Consider the following 24660-nt stretch of genomic DNA (forward strand, 5'->3'; position numbering starts at 1 on the left):
ATTGGATATTTACGGTATATTGAGAAGATTATTTTACAAAAAAAAAATATGATATCTTCTGATTTTATAAGATATAGATAGTAATATAAATTAATATTATCAGAGAAGATTGTTAAATATACTAATTAATTTATGAATTATTAAACATTCACATTTCAACTGAAAATTAGAAAATTAATTGTTCTTGTTCTAATAGTGAGCTCCCTTCTTTCTATTGCAGTATGGTGTGTGAAGAAGGGAGGCAACTAAATGAATTATAGGTGATTAAAAGGGAAGAGTTTGTCAGCACTCAGCTCCCTTCTTGATATGTTATCCAATTCATGGATGTATATCCCCATGGCTTTCAGATAAAAAGAACCACAAATTCACACCATCTCTAGAAACTGGCTAAAAGAAATGCTAACTGGAAATCCCACACTTGAATAAACAAAATTAAGGCACATGTCAGTCACTGAATCATGATACTTTCGGAACATATAACCAAAATATTTCAATTGATATTATCATCTCGTTATCGGCTCTTTCTAATCTAATCTAAGCACAGATTGCGAATACCATCCAAATGCAGCTGCTACAATTTGCATGTTTGTAGATTCCTAGGAACATAAAGAGCTGTTCTCAGTGTGTCTGATAAAAATGCAATCCAATTAAAAAACATATAAGCAACACATACCAGAATAAAAATTAAGCTTTGAAAACTGAACATCTATTATTCTATAAGCCATGGATGAAATATAAAAATAGGAAAGACCAATTAAGTGCCCAAAGATTTAGACTCATACCCAAAGAACTTCAGCAGTACCAGTAGATACCAGTCGCGCTCAAAATTGACGCCTTGGCCTAGACTCGGCCACTGAGACTCGAATTGGTCTGCCATCCAACTCCTGCATCAAACAAATTTTTTTAAGCAATTCACAGTCATTAATGAAGTTATTAGATTTCTGTAAGTAGCAGTTTTGTACAAAATCAAGCATATTAAAGTCAATAATGATACTGAAAAAGTATATACCAGCCAAATGACCTATCTTATCCATCATCTACTAATTGACTCTAATATGCTTGATTTTGTACAAAACTGCTACTTACAGAAATCTAATAACTTCATTAATGCTATAAACATTCATGGATTAGAACTCAAGGTAACGATTAACTTACAACACCATTAAATGTTTTGACAGCACTATCCACCTCTTCACTAGAATTGTAAGTTACAAAGCCAAAACCCCTTGATCTACCACTTTCCCTGTCATAAACAACTTTTGCTTCCACAACCTTGCCTTGCTCACTGAACAAGGTCTCCAGTGCTAAATCATCAACGCCCCACGAAAGGTTACCAACATAGACACGATTTGAAGCACCCATGGTTGAACCACCTCTCGCCCTAGGAGAAAATTCTTCCCTACGAGGAGGAGGTGGTCCAGAGTTTACCCTCAACGCTCTCCCTTCAAGTTCCTGCAATCAGCAAGTGTAAACACAAGAAAATTTTATGACAACCTCGATTCAAACTTCTGATAGAAACTATAACCTTATACCGAAACTGATCTTCACAGGGGTATTAGATATTAATACAGTCAAAAACTTAAGCATACTCAATATTGCGAAACACCCGTTTTCCATCCACTATGCTGGAAAAGAGTCTGTTGAGGAAACTAGAACAAATAAAAATGGAAGCTTTTTATCTTCAGATGTTGAAAAAATTCATTTGCCGCAGTGGGTTCCAAGGCCAGAACATAAATGTCAACCCTCAAATTGTTCTAAAGATGATAAATATGCAAATCTTCATCCATGCGTACTCTAAACCGAAAGAGGATAACCATATTTGTTTAAGTAGCTTGTAAACGAAGCAATTACATTATTAAATGTGCAAAATGCTCTTTAAGTTCATAGCATATCTGCATATGAACCCCCCAAAAGATGACTTACATAGCCATTGAACTGTTGAGCAGCAGCTTCCACTTCCTCAGTAGTAGACATGGTTACAAAACCAAATCCCCTACTTCTCCCAGTTACCTTGTCATAAATCACCTGCCAAAAGAAATAATTTCAACAAATCAAAACGGAGTGTACATCTAGTTTGTTAACTTCCCAAATGATTGGAGTGAAGCAACAAGGTACATATTTCAATGGATGCCCAATTAAATCACTAAATGTATATCATGACCCTTCAATTGGCTAAATGTCTTTTTCATTATTCAATTTTCATCTCGAAATTAAAAGTTTCTTCCTTACTATAATTCAACATATCAGAAATAAAGGTTCATACTATGCTTGAATTCAAACTAAAGCGCAAGCCTCTCTGTGAAAACAAAACATGATGAAAGCAAAGCAAGTCATTCATAAACATAAACATAAGCATGGTGAATTACAGGTAAAAGCAAAGGGGGAAAAAGAAAAACAAAATTACCTCAACCATCTGAACATTTCCAGCACTTCCAAACAAACCGGCAAGCTGAGCACTATCCACACTAAAAGGAAGATTGCCCACAAAAAGTTTCAAGTCAGGGGAGAAACTAGTAGCCTCTTCATCATCACTACCAAATAAACCCTCTTCCTGACCGTACTCAGATGAAACGGAAACGTTTCTAACAAAATTAGAAGGAAAAGAAGAAGACTTTTTTGTTAAAAGCGTGAAACTTTGAAGAGCGGAAGAAAAGAGAGGCTTTGCATGGAGGCGGTGGGAAAGAGAGAAGGGGGACAGTGAAATGGGAGTTGGGTTTGGTAACGATATGGTTTTGGGTTTGAGAGATGGGAGGATGAGTGATGAAGCAGATGTTGCAGACATTTTAGCCTTTGTTTCTGCTTTAGCCAAAGAGAAGATAAGGTTTTTGAAATGGTAGAGAGGGTTTAAGAAGAGTAGCTTACATTATAGATATTTTTATAGGAGGAGAAGTTGCCTGCTTGTCTATCTTGCCGCCGGTACTTCGGATTACATATCGTGAAATCCGGGCCGTTAGATTTTTGTTGATAAGATATTAGATTGCAATAGATTTTAGATATTTTGCTGAGGGAAAAGGCTTTGGGTTTCGGTTTGAGCGACATTTGCATAGGGCCTCAGCCCTTCAAACCCAAATGAAAATGAGCTAATTAGGACTGTTTTTATGTTTCTAAGATTTTTTTTCGAATTTTGAGTTAATTGAATTGAGTTATTCGAACTATTTGAGTCAACTCGAATAGATAATTTGATTTTTGAATTCGAATCGAGTTAAATTTTACAATTTGAATAACTTGAATAATTCAAATAACATATTGGTATAAGTACTTTAGTCCCTATCAAAGTTTGAAAAGGAGCAAATTGGTCTTTCTCTAACAAAAATTACAAAATAGTTTAAAATAATTTTAAAAATCAAAATATTTATAAAAATTCAAAAATTATAAAAATTTCAAAAAAATCTAAAAATATAAAGAAAGTTAAAAATTAAAATTTTCTAGAATAATAATTTTGGGATCTAAATAAGTTAATTAATTATTTAGTTTATAATACTAAAGTATTTTTAATTATTTTGCTTTGAAAAAGTTTTCAAATATATATGGTTTCAAATTGATGTGTTGTAACATGAAATTAGTTATACTATAACAAGATTTTAATTTGACATGTTTAAATTTTTTAATTTAACTCGAACAATTTCACTCGATTCGATTTGATTCGAATTCCATTTCACTCGACTCGATTCGAAAAAAAATTAAATTGATTTAGGATGATAAAATAGGACTCGTCAACTCGATTAACTCAATTCGATCGAACACTCACCTCTAATTATGGGTGTATTCACTTCGATTTGATTTTGAACAAAAATTGAATTGAAATTTTTCATTTTCTTTTTAACTTTTGAAATCAAAATTGTATTGAATAAAAATAGAAATACCCAAAACCAATAATAGCGGTTTGATCCAAAACCAATAATAGCGGTTTGATTTTAAAATTTGAGTTCTGTAAAATATATATATCATCTTATTTTGAACCCAAAAATTCTAATGTATTTATTTTTATTTCATAATAATCATAATGCATGCTCTAAATTCATTTATACATTTATGGGGTAAATTAAATAATTAAATTAATATTATAATCATTCATAAAACCATTTAAAAAATATTTTAAGTTAAGTTATTGAGTTAATAAATCATTTAAAGTTATTAAAAGGAAAGCTAATACATAAATTATTGATATATTTAATGTTTTACTTGCCATTCTTTTAATTAGTTATAATCGAGTCATTACAATATGCCATATAAATTTATTAAATTTATAACTATCAAATATATATTTGACAACTTGTGAATAATTATTTCTTTTATAAATAAAATATTTATAAAGTTTAATAAATTATTTTCTTAAAATTAGAATTATGCTTATAATTATGATTATTATTTTTAAGAAATGATTCACTTACTATGAAATATTTTAACTTTTTCTATAAAATGGTTCCAAGTGGAGAAACCGAACTTGAACCGAATTGTGCGATTTGGGTGATAACATCAACCTGAAACTGAACTGAATATTATAAAACCTGAACTAAATCGGATACATCGGTTCAAATTGATTTTTAGATTTTTTTTGGTTTCTTTGCTCAGTCCTACGACTAACAATTGGTTGAAAAAAACAGGACTTCTCCAAATATTTGAACCGAATTCGAATATTAAGTTTATCATTATTAGAAATTTTTTATTTAAATACTATTTTTACCCGAATAAAATTAATCTTAGACGGTAAAGCAAATGAAAATAGTTGTGGATATATATAAAAAAAAATTCCAAGGCTAAGCTTGAAGTGGAAACTAGAGAGAAAAGGTGAACACCAACAACAGCCCAGCCAAACATCACCATATTTTGTATTTCCTCAACAACGTTGTATTTATCTACAAATAATGTCGTGCATATTAAGAAAAAAATAAATGAAACTGATTACATTAAAATTATGTGCATTACGCGGATAGAGTGAAATGCCAAAGGACTTCTTGGACAACTCCTACTCTACTCTACTCTACTCTAGATTACATCATATGAATGATTGGACACTTGAAATTTTCACTAGTTTCTTGACAGCAAGCAAAGCCAAACATCACTAGTTTCTCGCAACTAAAGTTCTCCATGGCTGGTCAGGCCAGGCTATTTAAAAATTTTAAGTCTGAATTCGATTTAATTCGAAAATAAGTTTAAACTTTTGTTTAAGTTTAGTTTAAATAAAAATATTGAAACTCGATTCTATTTCATCCGTATTAAAATTTTTACATAAAAATTTAAAAATATTATCAAATACACTAAAAATATTAAAATAAATATTTTTTAATAAATAAAAAGTATTAAAAAAATATAGCAAAATTAAAAACAAGAGTTTGATTCTTCTCAAGGCAGTTCCTATCATATACCAATGCATATCACACTATTTTTTGAATTGATTAGATTATACTTCTCGTTGATGTGTCCATTGTAAGCTACATCATAAGATTGATATCTACATGCCCCAATGATTCCTAGAAGATCAGAGACTGCATACTTCATTACAAGTAGGAGAATAAAATTCTCTCTCTTGCCCACGTTCGAATATGCATCAAACACAGCATAATAATATAAGATACAAATATTTTAAAAAAAAATAAAAAAATTGGAGTTACAAAAAGAAAGGGTGATGTGATACCTAAACTTTCTGGCGAAAATTATTGAAATATGACCAATATAAATCATATCTTTCAAAAGTGTCTCCTCTAATACAAATTAGAATTCTTCGTTTCAATATGAATCTTTTATTTTCTTGATCAATTAGATGAAATACGTAACATAAAATAAGCGTGGGTAACGAATCAAATTATAAGTTGAATGCTAAAAGTTCATAGGAAATGAAAAGATAGTCTTTCAATAATATTATGATTGCTACAACAGGGTATAATGCCCCATATTCCCACGTCTATGTAAAACAGTAAAAAGGAATTTGGCAATTAATGCTTTGAGATAAAATGTCAAAAAAGGGAACTAGATTTTCACTTTGGTTTTCTTCTTTTCTTCTTTGAAAATAATCAAAGCATAAGGGTTGTGATGATACTTCCCTTCAACATCTTCAGCTCTTTGAATCATAACCGAAAGCAAACCGGCTCCACAAATGGACCCATCAGGTATGGGTAGCCTACTGACACTACTTTCATTGCTTGCATATCTTTCTAAAGGACCACTAAATCTTTCATTATCCTCTTTGAAAGGATTAAATGTCATCTGCACCACTAGCTATCCTCTTCGCTTCTTGTTTTGAGAGTCATTAGGGTTTGTGTTCTTGACTAAATTAAATGAAAATTCTTGTGTTTCATGAGGAGTGAGCAATCTTAGTGGAACTATTTGCATTCCCAACTTGTCATGTGTTCCAACCTGTTAAACCAGCGACAAAATCATTACCCTTGATCCAAACTCAGTTATTATTAACAAAGAAAAATGAGATTGGTCTGAACTGAATATCAATCCCATTTTATAGTCTAAACTTAAAAGATCTTCAAGGGACCCATTTAATGATACATGTTCAAATAAGAGAAAGAAACTTATCCTGATTTGATAACATGTGCATTAATATGATGTTTGGTCATACTAATGTCATGGGATTAGACTTTCAATCTCGTAATTCGTGCAGTCTTAAACGATTCTCTTGCTCCGAATGCACTTAAGTCAACTTAACTCTCACAAAATGAGGATTCTTGCAGAATTCATCCAAGACCAATTTATATGGCGAAAGTAAACTCAAGTCAAAAGAATGTTTAAAAGAATAGAATAGTAACAAAAAAATAATGCACGAGAGGTATTTGAATAAATGCTATCAATTTAGTATTCACTCTCAAAGAATACGAAACAATGAATGATTTACAGCTTAGTGGAGGCTTTCTATTTATAGTTGAGCTCCCCAAAATCGATGGTATACATCGAGTTACATCGACAGATGAGATCGAAACATGTTTACAATTAAAGGATTTATATAATCGCCTAAATTACAAAATCAAATCTTATGTAGGTATCTTCTAATATTACTTTCCCTATTTATCAACACTACACCAAAACAGGCTTTTAGCGGCGCTTTTTTAGGCCTTTAGCGGCGCTTTTTAGCGCCAAAGCACCGCAAAAAACGTCGCTAATGACAGCGTCGCTAACTTTAGCGGCGTTTTCAGCAATAAACACTGCTATAGCTGAAGACCTTTAGCGGCGCTTTTACCACAAACGCCGCTATAGAACAAACCTTTAGCGACGCTTCTTGCAAAAACGCCACTAAAAACATAACATTTAAAAAAATTATTTTAATCAAATAATATTTATTTTTGTGATAAATATTATATTATGTTTTATTTTTTTAATTTAAACTTTAAATATACTTTTAAGGATAAATAAAAAAATATTATTTAAATTAATATACTTTTAATCAAATCAATTTTATAGTGAATCGATATTTTTCACCAAGTTTATCCTTTTCTGAAGCATTAAATTTCAAGATAGCATCACTCAATCTCGGGCATATTAAATGTTAAATTGGTTTGCTACCATCAAATCTTATCTATAAGATAAAAGTAGCATAATGCTTCTAGAAAATAATCCAAGTGAGAAACTATGGAAGGAATACTGCAGAAATCAATAACAAGGGTTTTAACAAACATGTTCATATATCCAGCTTGCAATTGAATAACATATATCATACATCCAATATTTTCAAGAAGTAAGCAAATCAATGACGAAACAAGGATAGCGATAAAATATGTAATGCCCACGGTGACCAAAAGGAGCCAGACGTAAGTTGCTTCAAGAAAACAACTCTCTTCCCCATAAACCTTCCACCAACAAAATTAACACGGTCCCCGTGTAATGCTTTTGTAACTTTGCTACGGTAATCTCGAGAACAACTATGATATCTAAAGCTCTTGGGCACGAAATCCAAGTTTGAAATTGAGAAAAGAACATAAAAAAAAGAAATCCCATAGAAGGAGACCGACCTTATCTGGAAGCTTGCACGGAGAACTAGAAGAAGGTGAACCACAATGTTCAACAAGACTTGCTAGAGCTAAGTGCAAATCGGTCTCTTTCTCAGAGCTCGCTGCTGCAACTTTTAACTGTATCACCCAAGTGGTAGAATGTTGCATGAGAATGAGATATAAATCTCGCACAAAGTGGGTCATTACCGATAAGAAAAAAGAAAATCAAAACATGTATATCATGATAACGGCATGTCATTCATTAGCAAAACCGTTAATTCTCAACGAGTAAACAATTGTTTCATGTTTTCATATGTCTCCCCTTAAAAGTCTATTGTTATGCCGATGCTTCTTCTTTGGTATGACAACATGATTTCGAATCTAAAACTCTTTTCATGGGACTTACCCTCCGGTATAACAACATGATTTGAATCTAAAACTCTTTTCAACAAACCTAAACAAATATATCATAAATTCATAATAAAACCCTTGCTCTCTTAGTAAAATTAACAATTTCCCTCATAATAATTTGGATTCGGAAATTTTAAGGAACATAATAAAATTAGCTATTGCAGATTACCTCCAATTCAGAACAAGAATTACAAGAATCATCCCCAGCTGAAAATGACTTGCTCCAAACCTTACCACTCTTCCATTGTAAATACCTATTAATAGAACATCTTCCCCTGTAAAACCATCAACCATACTGCATTCACCATTACAAAACCTAAAAAAAAAGCAGAAAATGAAAAAGGACAAAAAAAAGACCTACCAACTGATTGGTAGAATAAAACCCCCATTATAACCATCTCAAAAATGAAAAGCTATTAAACTAAAATATGAGCAAGAATTTGATAGTAAAAATAATTGCACATAAAAGAATCATCTAACAAACCTTATTGGTGAGAATTCCTTTGATAATCCTACAAAGCACTTCCATTACATATTTTTTCAACACAAACTCAAATGTTGAATATCCTACCATGGTACGATGCAGATTTGCACAAACAGAAGCATAACACATTCATATCAAAACACCAATTTCAATAGGCTATGCCTAATTTCCAATTTTTCATATTTGGAATGCAAAGGCATATATATAATTTCAACTTAGATATAGGTATAACAGGGAGTAAATCTATCTAATTCACTAACAGTATAAGCTATTAAAAAAATAAAGTAAGTAATACATAATTCCACAAATTTTCAAGTAAACTCAACAGAATAAATTGAAACAAATGTATATATATATTTAAAAGTAGGGGTTTACAACGAACTCGACTTCAACAGTGAAGAAAAAGGATAATTACAAGTTAACAGTGAGGAGATCGCGTGAAACTGAAAGCAACAGATCTATATCGAAGCTAGTTAGAATGGAAATCTATGGGAAAGCAAGCATAGATTAAAACTTCATAGAACTTTCTCTAAAAACTTCATAGTAAACTGCTTCAGTCTACTTTTTACTTGTACAACAATTACATGATATGCCAAAATAAAAATATGGGTCTGCATACAGAATCCATAAAAACTTCATAGAACTTTCTCTAAAAATTTACTTGCCAATGTTCTCAACCTTTTTCAGAATTTGGAGCATGCAGAAACCATATAATTTAGCTATCCCATTTTATAGTGAAAGCTAGGAACACACAAGAAGCAGATGAAAAGGATAAATCTAATACCGTAAAGCATCGATAACTTGGCGTCCTTGTAGCCCATCTTTTTGGAGACCATCTATTCTTAGCATTTTTCTTCTTTGAAAAACCCGTAAAATATGGGTTTTGGTGTTAAATAATGCGACTTCCATCAACATCAAGGTCAAAATCATAGCTTATTCTTCCATGTTAAGAAAAGTATGATAAAAAATGAGGGTTAGAAAATAAAATAATGCCTGGTTTGAAATATACTTTATAAACTAGCATATGGAAAGCAACTTGATACGGGGTTGCGTACGGACCAAGATCGAGTTGCCAAGTCACGAGAAGCTCCTACGAAAACCCTAAACAATCAGATCTGAAACGAAACAGAAAATTAAAAGATTAGAACTTTGAATTTCCAGATCTGAAATAAAATCCCCAAATGAGCAAAGAATCAAATTGAGAATAGAAATAAGTATTAATAAGGGTTTTTGAAACCCTAAAGGAGGTTGAGATTCTGGCTAATTGAACACCAAGATAGTTTTCCCCAAATTTCGACAATCTGATTTCACCCAAAAAGAGTATGGAAGAACCCTAGAAATTGGAGATTTTTTAATGATTCCTTAAGATAGAAAAAGGTGAAAACACAATAAAAGCAGAAAATAAATTAGATAAAGATTCAAAGACAAGCGAAATAAAGAAAGAATTGACAAGAAGAAATTAAAAGATAAGTCCTAAGAAGCCTTGAAATCCGAAAGATCTCACAACTCCTTCAAACGGCTCTAATCTCCCTCCAAAGAATATCAATGGCAAGAAGAAGGTGAAGATGGCTCCCACAATCAAAAGATTGTTAAAACAACTTCTAAAGAAAACCCAAGAGAGAATTCTTGGAGAAAAACTCAAAGAAAATTTCGCACTTAAACAAATCAAATTTTGATATAATTGAGAAGTTCTTTACAAGGTGGCCACCATGCCTTTAAATAGGCCTTATAACTAGTCCTAATCTAATTAGAAAACTAAAATAAAAAAACTCCTAATTATTTTAATATGGAAATTCGGTCAAAGGTCATTATTTGGGACTCTTGGGTGAATATTTACATAAAAATTTAAACTAAGTAAATAAATAAATAAAATAAAACTTTACAACTTGGGCCACTTTGACAATTTGGCACGATTTTCAACTAAGTATGTATGGATTTCTTGATTGGGCTGGGAATTTGCTTATTGGGCCTCGCCTTCAAGAATTTGGGCTTTTGTGACTCGTATCATTCCCCCTTCCTCAAAAAGATTCGTCCTCGAATCTAAAAAATCAAATGGACTCAACTTTCCTCGATCGAACGGGACTAATGGCAATTGAGTCCACTTTATAAGCAGAATAATAAGGGTCGATTTACCTTTTCCATTTAATACAAACCTTCGCTCATCGGGGCATAGTGTAGTCGAAGCTCTTGGGCTCATGTAGTGTGATTTTATCTTTGCCTATGTTGATCGTTTGAAAGCGTCTTTCATTTGAGAGGTATTGAAGTTGAAAGTTATCTTTTGGTCTTTCGGGAACCTGAAAAGTAGCAACACAAGAAAAATTCATATCTTGGTTAGTGGAAACATTCCTCACTACCCTTTCCTCGTCTTTTTCTTTTGTTTCTTTTCTAACTCATTTCTCTTCTTTCTTCAACTTCTTTTCAATTTTCTTGTCTGTTTCATATTCATTTTCACTCTCAATCTCTTTTTGCTCTTTTTCATTCTCTTTTTCCTTTTCCTCACTTGTTTTAACAACAAAATTTTTTAGTTTGATTTGGTCCTCATGGACTTGTTAGGAGTGAGCGGCACTAAGGTGATTTTCCTTCCTTGATGCTTGAAAGAATACCTATTTGTACGACCATCGTGAGTGACCTTTCGATCCAGATTGCCATGGTTCTCCTAGCAACAAATGGCGAGCTTGCATAGGCACTACGTCGCACACAACTTCGTCTTGATACTTACCGATAGAAAAGGCAATGCGCACTTGTTGAGTGACCTTAAATTGGCCTTCGTTGCTAAGCCCTTGTAGTTGATAAGGTTGTGGATGCTTGGTAGTGGTTAAGCAAAGCTTTTCCACCATCGTCGTCTTGGCTACGTTCGAGCAACTTTCACCATCAATAATAACTCTACAAAGCTTACATTGTACATGGCGTGAGTATGAAAGAGATGTTCTCGTTCTTTGCTCGCTCTTTGGTTTTGCCAAAGAAGGTTGCCCACGATCATGAAAATCATCATCCATTCTAGGGACACGTCGAGGTCGCGCCTATAAATTGGTTATCCCTATCTTCGTTGATTGGATCCCGATAATGAGGATCTTGATTCAATCTCACCTCATTGAAAGCGGTACTCAATGTTCGAAGTGTGGCGGCGTGTTCATCTAATTGTTGTTGGAGTTTTGAAACATGTCATAGACATCATTATGGTCAATATCACCTTTAGACATTTTCCAAAAACCTGTAAAAATAAACACTCAACACTCAAAAATAAAATTTAGCAAACCTCACCGTTAATCACTCAAAAAGAAAATTCAAATTCTCAATGAGGTAGAATTCAGTCTTGTGAGTCCTTTAGGAGAGTTTATATCAACCAATTAGAGAGTGGATGAACCGATCTACCAAAGAATCCTAATGTGCACTAGGATGCCAAAAACTGACGAGACACCAATTGATTCGTGTTGCACCGAGGAAGAATTGGGCACACGTTTAAATCCTACTAACACAAGAAACAAGAAGGTGTTAGATATCGTAAAGGAAAAATAAAGGCAAACAAATGAAAACTCACACCTAAGAATCAATAAAAATTGCTGAAAACAGAAAACCCGAAAAATTGCGGAGTAACTTGACAACTTCGTTCGAGGTATTCCCGATCTTAAAAAATCATGAAAATAAATCTGGAATGTCCTTAAATATTGAATTTTTGATCTGGAAAGTTTGGGCACTAAACTCAACCCGCTGAATATTTTTTTAAATTTTTATTGGATTTCGTCTTTTTTCAATTTTTTGACTTTTTTGACTGATTTTTTTTGTGGGAATAATTTTTTTATATTCAATCACAGTGCCACAAATATGTATGTAAAATTTCAGATCAATTGGACAACGTTTACCCACTCAAATGAATTTTTTGAAAGATTTTTACGGGTAAAGCTGCTTTTTGCTTTAAAAATTGAGATCGGTTTAGAAATCAACCAAGAACACCCAAAACGCCCAAAATCGATACCAAATGATACTGAGGTTGTGCACGGACCAAGATCGAGTTGCCAAGTCACGAAGCTCTTACAAAACCCTAAACAATCGGATCTGAACGAAGCAGAAAATTAAAAGATTAGAACTTTGAATTTCCAGATCGAAATAAAATCCCAAAATCGAGAAAGAATCAAATTGAGAATAAAAATAAGTATTAATAAGGGTTTTGAAACCCTAAAGGAGGTTGCGATTCGCTAATTGAACACCAAGATAGTTTTCCCAAATTTCGACAACTGATTTCACCCAAAAGAGTATGGAAGAACCCTAGAAATTGGAGATTTTTTAATGATTCCTTAAGATAGAAAAAGGTGAAAACACAATAAAAACAGAAAATAAATTAGATAAAGATTCAAAGACAAGCGAAATAAAGAAAGAATTGACAACAAGAAATTAAAAGATAAGTCCTAAGAAGCCTTGAAATCCGAAAGATCTCACAACTCCTTCAAACGGCTCTAATCTCCTCCAAAAATATCAATGGCAAGAAGAAGGTGAAGATGGCTCCCACAATCAAAAGATTGTTAAAACAACTTCTAAAGAAAACCCAAGAGAGAATTCTTGGAGAAAAACTCAAAGAAAATTTCGCACTTAAACAAATCAAATTTTGATATAATTGAGAAGTTCTTTACAAGGTGGCCACCATGCCTTTAAATAGGCCTTATAACTAGTCCTAATCTAATTAGAAAACTAAAATAAAAAAAACTCCTAATTATTTTAATATGGAAATTCGGTCAAAGGTTTTTATTTGGGACTCTTGGAATGAATATTTACATAAAAATTTAAACTAAGTAAATAAATAAATAAAAATAAAAATAAAACTTTACAACTTGGGCCACTTTGACAATTTGGCCTGATTTTCAACTAAGTATGTATGGATTTCTTGATTGGGCTGAGAATTTGCTTATTGGGCCTCGCCTTCAAGAATTTGGGCTTTTGTGACTCGTATCACAACTGATGAACTGAATTTCATCACAGTTTTAGATGAGATGGAAAATTTAAGAAATAAGATATCAACAACAGTAAATCAGTGCCATATAACTTGATAGTTGATATACAACTACATAAATCAAATAAGCAATGAAATTTAAGGCTTCACTAAGTTCAACAGTCACTATAATAAGCGCTTTCAGTTTATACATCATCAATACAATTGACAACCACACTTCTAATTAAAAGGTGAATCAATCTTAACAGTTACCTAGCGTGAATAATGCTCAGCGTCCCTCTTCATGGCAGCCATTTCAACCCTCATTTTCTGCACTTCAGCCTACAGCCAGACAAATAGATCAGAGAAAATAAATACACAAATTAGCCAGCAAAAGAAAACAAATTAATCTTGATATAAATGTAGAATGATAATACTTGCCTCTAATGAAGAGAGCTTGCTCTCAGCATCTCTTTGACCTTGGCGTGCACGCTCCACTTCCTCCTGCCATGCCTACATCTAACATCACCATCTTTAAGCCATTGCCTCTTACATTAATTACAGTTGGTGGAACAGCTAATGGCCACATATTGTGCCTATAACTAGATATTAATTACATTTTGAACTGTTGACTTCAGAATGTTCTTAATGATATAGAAACCCACATTCCAGTAGATTACTTGAGGTACTGAAATCAAATAGGTAAGATGCATTTTATTTTCTAGACTGGCTAGATGGAAATAGACCAAAAAATATAATTTGCAAGACAAAGTTCAGAAAGTTACATCCTCATCATATTTACCTGAAGCATTTGATTTGCTTCTTCTGGGGACTTCTTTTGTCCACGACGAAAACGAGCTTCCATGTCTTGCAATTCTTGATTTAAAGATGTGCATTCAACCTGATATATCAGGTTAATTTTAAGAGCTTTTTCACTTCATATTTAGCCCAGCCAGAAGGACAAGCTTTCATTAAAAAAGCACTGTTATCATTTTGTTTTACCTCAAGAAGTGCCACCTTCTGTAAGTTTTAGCATTCCATTGTGAATGTTAAAAAATTTCCAAACTCACCGTCGATCACAAAGCACAAGATTGCCGCCATCGAAGCATATAAAACAAACATCTTCTTCATCATCCTCATCCTTCCTTTGAGGCGGTGGCGGCGGCGCCGATGACGACGTGTTTCTCACTTGATTCCTCGACGGTCTTCCCCGTCTCCGCTTTCCAACACTCATCTCAACAACTATCACTCCATTCTCCTCCTCCGCCGTAGCACCAGCAACTCCACACCTTGTAAAGAATCACCACTCAAACTCCTACAACTATTATCAACAGAAATAATCAAAGAAATATATACTGAAAGCAATAGAAATAAATAAGAACACCTCTTGAACAGGAGGAAGTGCGGCTCTTCTTAGTTTTTCTCTTGACATTTTCCCTTGAAATCCTATTTCATTTCTAGTTCTTCAATGGAAAGAAAGTACTGATTTTTCTTCTTCTTATTCATGAAGATCTGATTGAAAGGGAAAATGGGAAATTTGGGGGCAAATTTTGAGATTGAAAGAGAAAAAGAATTAAGTACAAACTTTTATTTGGGGGCATTTAGGGCGCTCGATGGATATGAGAAAAAGAGAGAGTAATGAGTGGGTAGTCAAAAATTATTTTTTGGGAGTGGGCGGGATTTTAATTTTTTTGGCGGCGTTTTTCAGAAAAACAACGCTATTGCTTATTATTTGCGGCGTTTTTCTTAAAAACGTCGCAAAAAATTATTTTATTTTGTATAAAACGACGCCGTTTTGCTCTGCTGAAAATTTCAATATATTTTTAAATCCACATGCCAATACATATAAAGTCTATCTATTATATATTTCTTAAATAATTTAAACTATACTCATAATTTTAATATATTTAATTTATTATTATCTCTTTTATAATTATATAATAACATATTTAAAATATAAATTAAAAAAATAATTAATCTAAACCCAACACCTTAACCTGACCCCTAAATCTCTAAACCTTAAATTCCTAACTCTTAACCTCTAACATTTAACTCTTAAACCCCTAACCCCTAAACCTTAAATTGGGCATTGGCAAAATTTAATAAGTATTACGGCGTTTTCTTACAAAAAGCCACTAAAATATTTCAATCCAGGACATAAAAGGCGCCGCATTGATAAAATGCTCTTTATACTTGCGGCGCTTTCAGTAAAACGCCACAAAAATATTTCATTCTTTATGAAAACGACATCGTTTTGACATATTTAAAATCATATGGAAAAACGCCGGTATAAAATTTTTATTCCTCAAATTAAACGACGCCGTATAGAAAATTTAGAACATAAATTTGTGGCAATTTTTGGCTTAAACGCCACTATAAAATTCAATTATTCTAATGAAACGGCACCGTTTTTAAAAATTCGAATGTATATTAGCGGCGTTTTTTGCTATAAACGCCGCCAAATCTCAACTTTTTTATATTCAATTAGTATAAAAACTTATATAAAAATTAATAATATTTACAATTTTTTTATATCTTTTACACTTATATAAAAACTTATTTAATATATAAATTAAAAAATACTAATTACCCTAAACCTTAAACCCTAACTCGACCCCAAATCTCTAAACCCTAAATCTCTAACTCTAAACCTCTAATCCCAAACTCATAACCCTAATTACCCCAATTAACCACTAACCACTAACTACTAATCCTTATTATTTAATATATATAATTTAAAAAACAGAAATTAAATCAAATACTATACTCTAACCCGACCATTAACCCTTAAATTCTAAACCCTGAACCCTTAACCTTAAACCTTAAAACCCTAAACCCTAAACCCATAACCCATAACCCCAGCCCCTAACCTCTAACCCCTAACCCCTAAACCTTATTTAATATATAAATTAACACATTAATTAATCTAAACCCTAAACCCTATTCATTATTTCTAGTGGGTATTAGACCAAGTAACAACCTCATTTGTCCCTTTTCATTCATTTTCAGTTCTTACTCTTGAGTAGGTACTATTAGGTCATTGTTGTGCTCATGTTTGATTAATTAAATATAAAATTATTTTTGGTAATAAAATTATCAGTATATAATATTATTTATCACGATATTTGGTGTTTTATATTACCTTATTTGAATTATTTAATCGAACTATCAAAATTTATTATTCTTAAAAAATTATTCTATTTTTATTCTTTACAACACAACAATTTAAGTTTTATGATATTTTATTTTACTCATAATTTAATATATTTTTCTAGTAAAGTAGTTTAAATAAACTGTGATTGAAAAATAATAATAAATAGTTAGGAGTTAGGACTTCTCTTTAATAAAAAACATTTTGTATTAAACAATAAAATTTGTTATCATTTAAATGTAAATTTGTTATCATATATAATAAATACAACGAAATATCAATTTTTTCAACTTATAATAAAAAAATATAATTGAAACATTACTTGAGAATATATCAAAGAATGAGATAATTGAAATGGTTTTAGATTTTGTTATTATTAGCGGCGCTTTTTCAAAAACGCCGCTAAAGACCAGAGCATTAGCGGCGCTTCTTCAAAAGCGCCGCTAAAGACCGGAGCATTAGCGGCGCTTTTTTAAAAACGCCGCTAAAGGCCAGAGCACTAGCGGCGCTTTATCAAAAACGCCGCTAAAGGCACGAGAATTAGCGGCGCTTCTTCAGAAACGCCGCTAAAAGGCTCGAGCATTAGCGGCGCTTTTTCAAAAACGCCGCTAAAGGCCCCAGCATTAGCGGCGCTTCTTCACAAACGCCGCTAAAGGCCCGGCATTAGCGGCGCTTTGTTAAAAACGACGCTAAAGGCCCGAGCATTAGCGGCGCTTCCTCAAAAACGCCGCTAAAGGCCCCAGCATTAGCGGCGCTTTTTCTAAAACGCCGCTAAAGGCCCAAAAAACTTAGCAAACGGTCGTTGGGCTTAGGCTTTTTGCGGCGCTTTTCGAAAAACACCGCTAATGCTTATATTTAGCGGCGTTTAGCGACGTTTCTAAAAAAGCGCCGCTAATGCTTGATTTTTAGTGGCGTTTTTTGTCCAAACGCCTCTAAAAGCCTGTTTTGGTGTAGTGCAAGGTAGTCTAATTTTTCATATTTAATTTATTGGGCCACCCAGACTTCAAATAGACAGGCTTCTTCATCAATTCTTTGAATCGGGTCAATTCTCGTGGGTCAAATAAATCCCATCTAATTGATAGACTTCCATGACACATATTTTATGAAATGGTCATGAGCCTTAAACCTTAACCCGTGACACCAGGATAAATATAAGGAGAAAAGCATATAAACTTAAATTTATTGATCCGAGCCTCCGACTCCTTGTTTCTCTGAACGTATTCGTGTCCAACTCATAGACATTAAGGGGTGGACATATACCCATATAAGGCACTTCCAAATATGAGCTCCACCATGCTTCTTATAATACCGCTAAGTGCCTAAGAATGAGTCTATACAAAATTCTATGTTAATAGTTAATGATAAATTCAATTCCAGAACTTGAATGACGTTGTCTCTTATTATCTGACAAATTACAATGTTGTCAAGGAAAGAAGATGTGTTGCTGGAGCAAATCACCTTATTGAGGAAAGGCTAAATGTCGGAGATAAACCTATTTAACTAGTCAATCCGCTTTTATACCAGGAAACCAAGAAACCATAAGAAGAAACAAATGGCATTGGTGAAAGCATGGAGCAAAACTGATCTTGGAACTCACTCGATCATAATCAGGATGCTTCGTCCATAAAGGAATCTCAGGCAAAATATCAAGCAGAGAGATGGTATCAAAATCATGAAGTGGTCAGATTATTGGATCCTGCAAATTTATGCTTAGAATTAGTTAGAAACATTGCTCCTAAGGAATATCTTGATTGACATTTCCAAACTAAAAGGTGTTATGCCATCATTGTAGCGTCCTAACATCATATCTTTGTCAAAAATGAGTTTGTAACATGAGTGATATAACGAGGGCTTTGTCAACTGAACTACAGATAAAGGGTAAAGCACTTGGGTTCAAGTCTTCAGTTGACATCAGTCTTGGGTTTGATCTTTGGACAACTACTACCCATTACCCTTACCAAAAATATATATAATGAGAGCTTTGGTTGGGGTTCTAAGCTTCACTTGAATTGCTCTAATGTTCTTATCGGATACCAAATAATGAAATTACATATGCAAAAGCAGAGAAAGTGTAAGTGTAAGAAAATACTACTGATTATAAGCGGAGGGAAAAAGAAAACGGGAAAATGTTAATCATGTACTTTGACCAAGAAAAATACAGAAAAAGTTCGTTGACTTTTCTGGTAATCATTTGATTGGACAACTGATAATCAGTAAAAGCAGTGTTTAACCAACATGTAAACATAAACCAAAAAATAAATAAAATTTAATAACTCTACAATAAAAGCTTAAAACCCAACAAGAAAAAGACATCAAACCCAGCATGTTAGACTGGAATATTGAATCATAATTGAAAGTTAGAAAGGCTTATTTCAAAGAAGTATGTTACCTTTACATCTGCAGGCTCGTTGTAAATGAATAAGAGAAAGCCAATGAACAAACCAATGAGAACTCCAATACCGAAGCCAATGGTTCCTAGTAAACAACCCACCAAACCCATAGTCTCATTACCTTTTAGATGAATCCCTTTGATCACATCATTTTAAAAAGGAGAGATTAAAGGGGACAAAAGTTACATTTAACAGTTGACTGTTCAAAGAGATTGTGATGAAATTTAATGAAAAAACGTTGAAGAAAAGCAAAGAAAATGAAATTGGAAACAAACGGATGCTGGTCTTGTATGAACCGCCAAAACAGCATTTCGTTGTTGAGTACACGCGTCAAATGGAGCCATTTTACTCAATACACTATTTTTAAAATAAGTTCAAAGTTTTTGAAGTTAAAGAGTATGTTATATGATAGACTCAGAAGAAAAAAATTATCTTTATCAAAGTTTTTAAGATTTTTAAAATGAAATTATGTATTTGAGTTGTTATGTTTTTTAATCACGCTGTACCTTGATTCATTAAAATCACGCCAAGTGTTCATTTTGCCAAGTGGTTTTTTGTCTTGCTAATAGTAGAAATATTTCCATGTTTCATCCAAGGTGAGTTGATCTTTCATCATGCAAACGCGTTACGAAATGACATGTGGCTCAAAAAATAAATCTAAAAACGTGTTGACAGGATTATAATGAAGAAGGAATTCACTTCTACACCCCAAGATCTCGGCATAATCATACTATGTGAAGCTCACTCCTTTCTCAAATCACATCATTTTCCTTCTTTCACTCACCTACCCTTTCAATCAACATCAACAATTAGTGTAGTGATTATCCATCACAATCACATCAAGCATCTTTTCGTACTCAAGAATGGCTTAAATCAAATTATTCCTCCTTACCTTATACTCGAAATCATATCCTCGTACTTTCTCTTTATAACTCTTTTTCCCGTTACCAAAACATATATCCCATCACATACACTTACCTACTTGTATACACATATGTTATTTCCTTCTCTTACCATAGTCCAAGATTAAAGTTCATATCAATCCACTTACCTCATAATTATACAAACTTATACTGTATATCAAATATCTACCTTAGCCACACTTTGGTTTCATATTCATCATATCCATAATTGACCAAGTAACCTTCATTGGTTGTTTAAATTCTTACCCAAGTTCCATCTATACATGTTGAAGGTCGTTTCGAATCTCACATTACCTCTCACATCATACTAATAAAGGGAGGGAGACAGAGCGGAAGAAGATTGAATTCAAGTTGCTCAACTTGAGAAAGAAAGATTCGGATCTAACTTGGAAAGAAGAAATCAAACAGATTTAGAAATACAATAAAAATAAAGAAAATAACTAAAATAAGAAATTTAAGAATAACGAATAAATATTCAAAATAATAACTAAATAAAGAAAAGATAGAGTAAAAAGTGGAAGATGAATTGAATAAACCGATAGATATGATCGGTAGATAAATAAGTGTCCAATTGAATCCTTTGAAGTATAAACCCCAACAAACTCAATTAATGGCTCTAGTGAACCCTTTAAGAAATAAAACTCTCAACTTTACTAAAACTCTAATTAATCTACACTTAATTTTAAACTAAGCTTTTTGTTGACTAATAAACATATAAATCTTAAATAACTTAAAATACTTAAAAAACATATCCAAAATTTGGAATAAATAAATAATAAAATAATAACACCTAATAAATAAAATATTTGGCTCATATATAATAAAAATTAAGCCTAAATATTGAACCCAATATGATTTAAACTCGAGTTAAAAGCCCGAAAATATAATTTTCATAATAATCCACCAAGAAATTTTGTTTGCATAGTCTTCACTAAAACAATCATAACTTGAGTTTCCAAACTCAAAATCAAGTGATTCAAAATGAGTGTCGAAGCTAAGAGATAGATCTTTTAACGCTTTAAAGACATCTCAACCCAAAAATTCTTAGATCCTTTCAAAAAATGCACCAAAAATCAATTGATTGTAACATGGCTGGGTGAGTGGGCTTGATTAGGGTCTTTGAAGTGTAACACCTAAGCTTGTTAACATCTTCCACACGGGCTTGTCATCATGGATTGAGTCCACGAACAAAGTTGATCCCTCCTAATTCATCCTATCTCCTGACCACTTTCGCCACCGGCGTGCAAACATTGGGGCGGAGAATCAACACTAAACATACTGCAAGTGTGACAGGTCAATTGTAATTTATAGTGCCAATGGAACACCCTAGTATTCCAAGGATCGAACCTAAGAGAGTCGGGGACAAATTGGTTTCTAAATGACAAGCATGCAAATAGGAAGTCTAGCTAGCTACTTACTAATTTCTATATTACGACAATACATAATTTGGGGGTTAATTAATCTAATTAACTACTTAGCAATGAAAAGAACTAAATTGCAAAATAGACAAAATTAAGCAAATATGAATTAAATGACAAGCATCGATTGGTTGTGTTCCATGTTGCTAATTAACCTTTGGATTAGGGATCTAAATTACTAAACTCTTAATTTGGCTTAATTTTAGCTCCCGACCTCACCAAGCTAATCTGGGACTATAAAATTGGTGCTAAATAAGATCTCCTCTCAATCTTACTTATCTAAATTTTCCTTTAGGGTCGTTAATCCTAAGTTTCAAAGTTTATTCGATTTACTCCAGTTTTTACGATTTAATCCTTGTACCAAAAACTAACTAAACAACATTTCCATCAACCAACCACCTAAGATTTAGCCACTCATCCTCATTTCTAAACAAACTACAATCAAATAAACACCCAAAACATGCATTAAATTAAGTGCAAGAGATAAGGTTAAGAAAGCCTAGGGTTTTCTTGAAAGATGCTTGAAGTATATGATAATGGCAACAAAGATAATGCATAAGAACACTAAAGATCAAACTTTTATCAAAGAAACTTAAAATAGGACTAAGCAATATTAAAAGCTTGGGATGAAAATGAACTAACACCTAGCTACAACAAAATTAACTAACTAACAAATAACACCTTAAAGCTATATCTAAAACCCCCAAAAATGAATAAGACAACTCTAAACCTAAGCAAAAAAATGAAAGAAATAAAGCATCCCCTTTTAGTTCTCAACTAAAAGTGGTTTTTAACATCTGATTACAAACCAAAATTTTGGACCAAAATGCCCCAAACGTTGTATTTTGATTGGTGTTGGAGTTGGACAAAAACCACCCCTGTTGTCATTTTTCTTCTTGTCAGGCATCAGTATCGAGATACTCAGGCTAGGGCATCATGATACCATAGGCAGTATTAAACTTGAGAGTCTTAAGGGTCTCGGTATCGCGATATCACTAGAAATGACCTTAATTTCCTTCTCTTCAGTACTGTTAGGGGTATCACGGCTTTCATGACTCAGTATTGGGATACCCCTTTCGAGTGGTGATTTCTTCGATTTTGGGCCATCCTCAACTTCCTACACCACTCAATCATATCGTTAGTTCCCCATGGCAAGTTTTGCCAATTTGGGTATTAAAATGGGTAAAACTAACAAAAACCATTTATTAATTCTTGGAATTAAAAATTAATAAAAACATGTAACATCTCTAACCCGTATCCGTCGCTGAATTAGGGTTAAGAGGAATTACTAATCAAAACACAAATCAAAACAGACATTCCTTAAAGTTCAATTTTTTTTTACAGTTACATATAATAAACTAGGTCTAATATTAAACATGCAAAATTTTAAGCTTCTCTTTCGACCATTTTGAACAAAACAAAGACATTACAATACAAATAAACCATAAGAAAATAAGCCATTTTCGTATGGCTATTAATCTCATATACATTATATATAGAAGTACGACCTTCAAAAACATTATCTAGCCTGTACATGCCATAAGTTAAAATTTAAACATTTTAATGCCAAGACAATAGATAGAGTGATGATCTTGCTGACGATCCCCGAGCTTGAAGCTTGATCTTTAAGTCTAAAAAAAACAGAAAGACATAAACAAACAAAGCTTTTATATCTTAGTAAGTCTATAGCATAGCTAAAAAATATATAAATAATTATATAATTTCCTGGTACACTTAATGAATTCGCAATATACCATATATGTTATCATTTGAATATTTGGTTATATTTGCTATTCATAATCATCTTATTTATAACCAAATATATGAACTCATAGAATTCATATTAATGAGTACATATATATAAACAACATGCATACAACCAATTGTATCTATAAATACTCATCAAAATCTTATAATCAAATACATTTACATATCATTTACATATAGTCAAATGCATACATAATTATCAACACTTAAAACCGAATGCATATACTATTTAAAACATGAATAGCAGAATGTGTATATACATATATGCTTAACAAATATTATCATCGAATGTATATACACTTTAAACATGAATAGCTGAATGCATATATACATATGCCTAACAAGTATTATCACCAAATGTATATACATGTTCTTCAAATACATATGACATAATTCATATGTATATCCATCATATTTAAACACATAATATAAATAGATTCACCGGCACTTAGCCTGCTAGGTTTTAAAACCTGATTCAGTACACCGACTTTCAGCCTGCTAGACTTATAGTCCGAATTGTTTCACCGGCATTAAGCCTACTAGACATAAAATTTGAAATATTTCACTGGCATCAAACCTGCTAGACATAAAGTCTAAAACATTCGATCACCTTATAATGATCCAAACTAATAATTTCATACCTTCAATTCCATTCAAAAACTTTTACATGAATATATATACATAATCGAATCTTCCATATACATATATAAATTTCATACTTAAATTCATTACAAGGACATATACATGTATACCAAGATAATCGTATCTCATAAAAACTTATATAAATGTCCTTCCTAAATTAAGTAAAAGAACATATACATATATGTAAGCATGCTCATTCAAATATAGATATATATATAAATTACAACTCACATATACATACCTATTGAAACTACATATACAATCATGAATTACATATCTTTAATCAAATCCAAGAGTTTATACATGTATATACCTATATATATATTGAACCTAATATATATATGTTATACATACCTTTGATTAAAACCAAGAATTTATACATATACAACATTCATACTTTAACTAAATTCAAGAACTTACATATATATGTATATATATTAGAGCATTATATACATATATATATACATATATATATACATATACATATATACATACTGTACCTTTATCTAAATTCAAGACTTGTTCATGTATTTACATATATATTGAATCTAACATATGCATATATAACTTTCTTACCTAAATTCAATACAAGAAATTTACACACACATATATATATACATGC

General features: G+C 32.3%; 1 protein-coding gene and 1 long non-coding RNA gene across 4 annotated transcripts; both read right to left on the reverse strand.

The window, feature by feature from the left end:
- Window positions 1–397: 397 nt before the first annotated feature.
- On the reverse strand, window positions 398–2885 carry LOC105768054 (29 kDa ribonucleoprotein A, chloroplastic). Of its 2 annotated transcripts, none has more exons than XM_012587760.2 (5): window positions 2405–2885; window positions 1924–2025; window positions 1156–1452; window positions 783–884; window positions 398–596 (listed from the first exon to the last, which is right to left on the reverse strand). In XM_012587760.2, exons 1-4 carry the CDS (start codon window positions 2780–2782, stop codon window positions 822–824), a joined length of 840 nt encoding a protein of 279 aa, XP_012443214.1. In that variant the 5' UTR covers window positions 2783–2885; the 3' UTR covers window positions 398–596; window positions 783–821. The 2 variants fall into 2 exon arrangements, with proteins under 2 accessions (XP_012443214.1, XP_012443215.1); XM_012587761.2 differs by having other exon boundaries at window positions 398–627.
- An 11300-nt stretch (window positions 2886–14185) lies between these two features.
- On the reverse strand, window positions 14186–15395 carry LOC105768056 (uncharacterized). Of its 2 annotated transcripts, none has more exons than XR_008195118.1 (3): window positions 14750–15386; window positions 14550–14648; window positions 14186–14266 (listed from the first exon to the last, which is right to left on the reverse strand). It is a non-coding gene; the product is annotated as an uncharacterized LOC105768056 (long non-coding RNA). The 2 variants fall into 2 exon arrangements; XR_001125748.2 differs by having other exon boundaries at window positions 14187–14260; window positions 14750–15395.
- Between the last annotated feature and the right edge of the window lie 9265 nt (window positions 15396–24660).

Source organism: Gossypium raimondii, chromosome 4 (assembly GCF_025698545.1).
Source record: "Gossypium raimondii isolate GPD5lz chromosome 4, ASM2569854v1, whole genome shotgun sequence".
Taxonomy (NCBI): Eukaryota; Viridiplantae; Streptophyta; class Magnoliopsida; order Malvales; family Malvaceae; genus Gossypium; species Gossypium raimondii.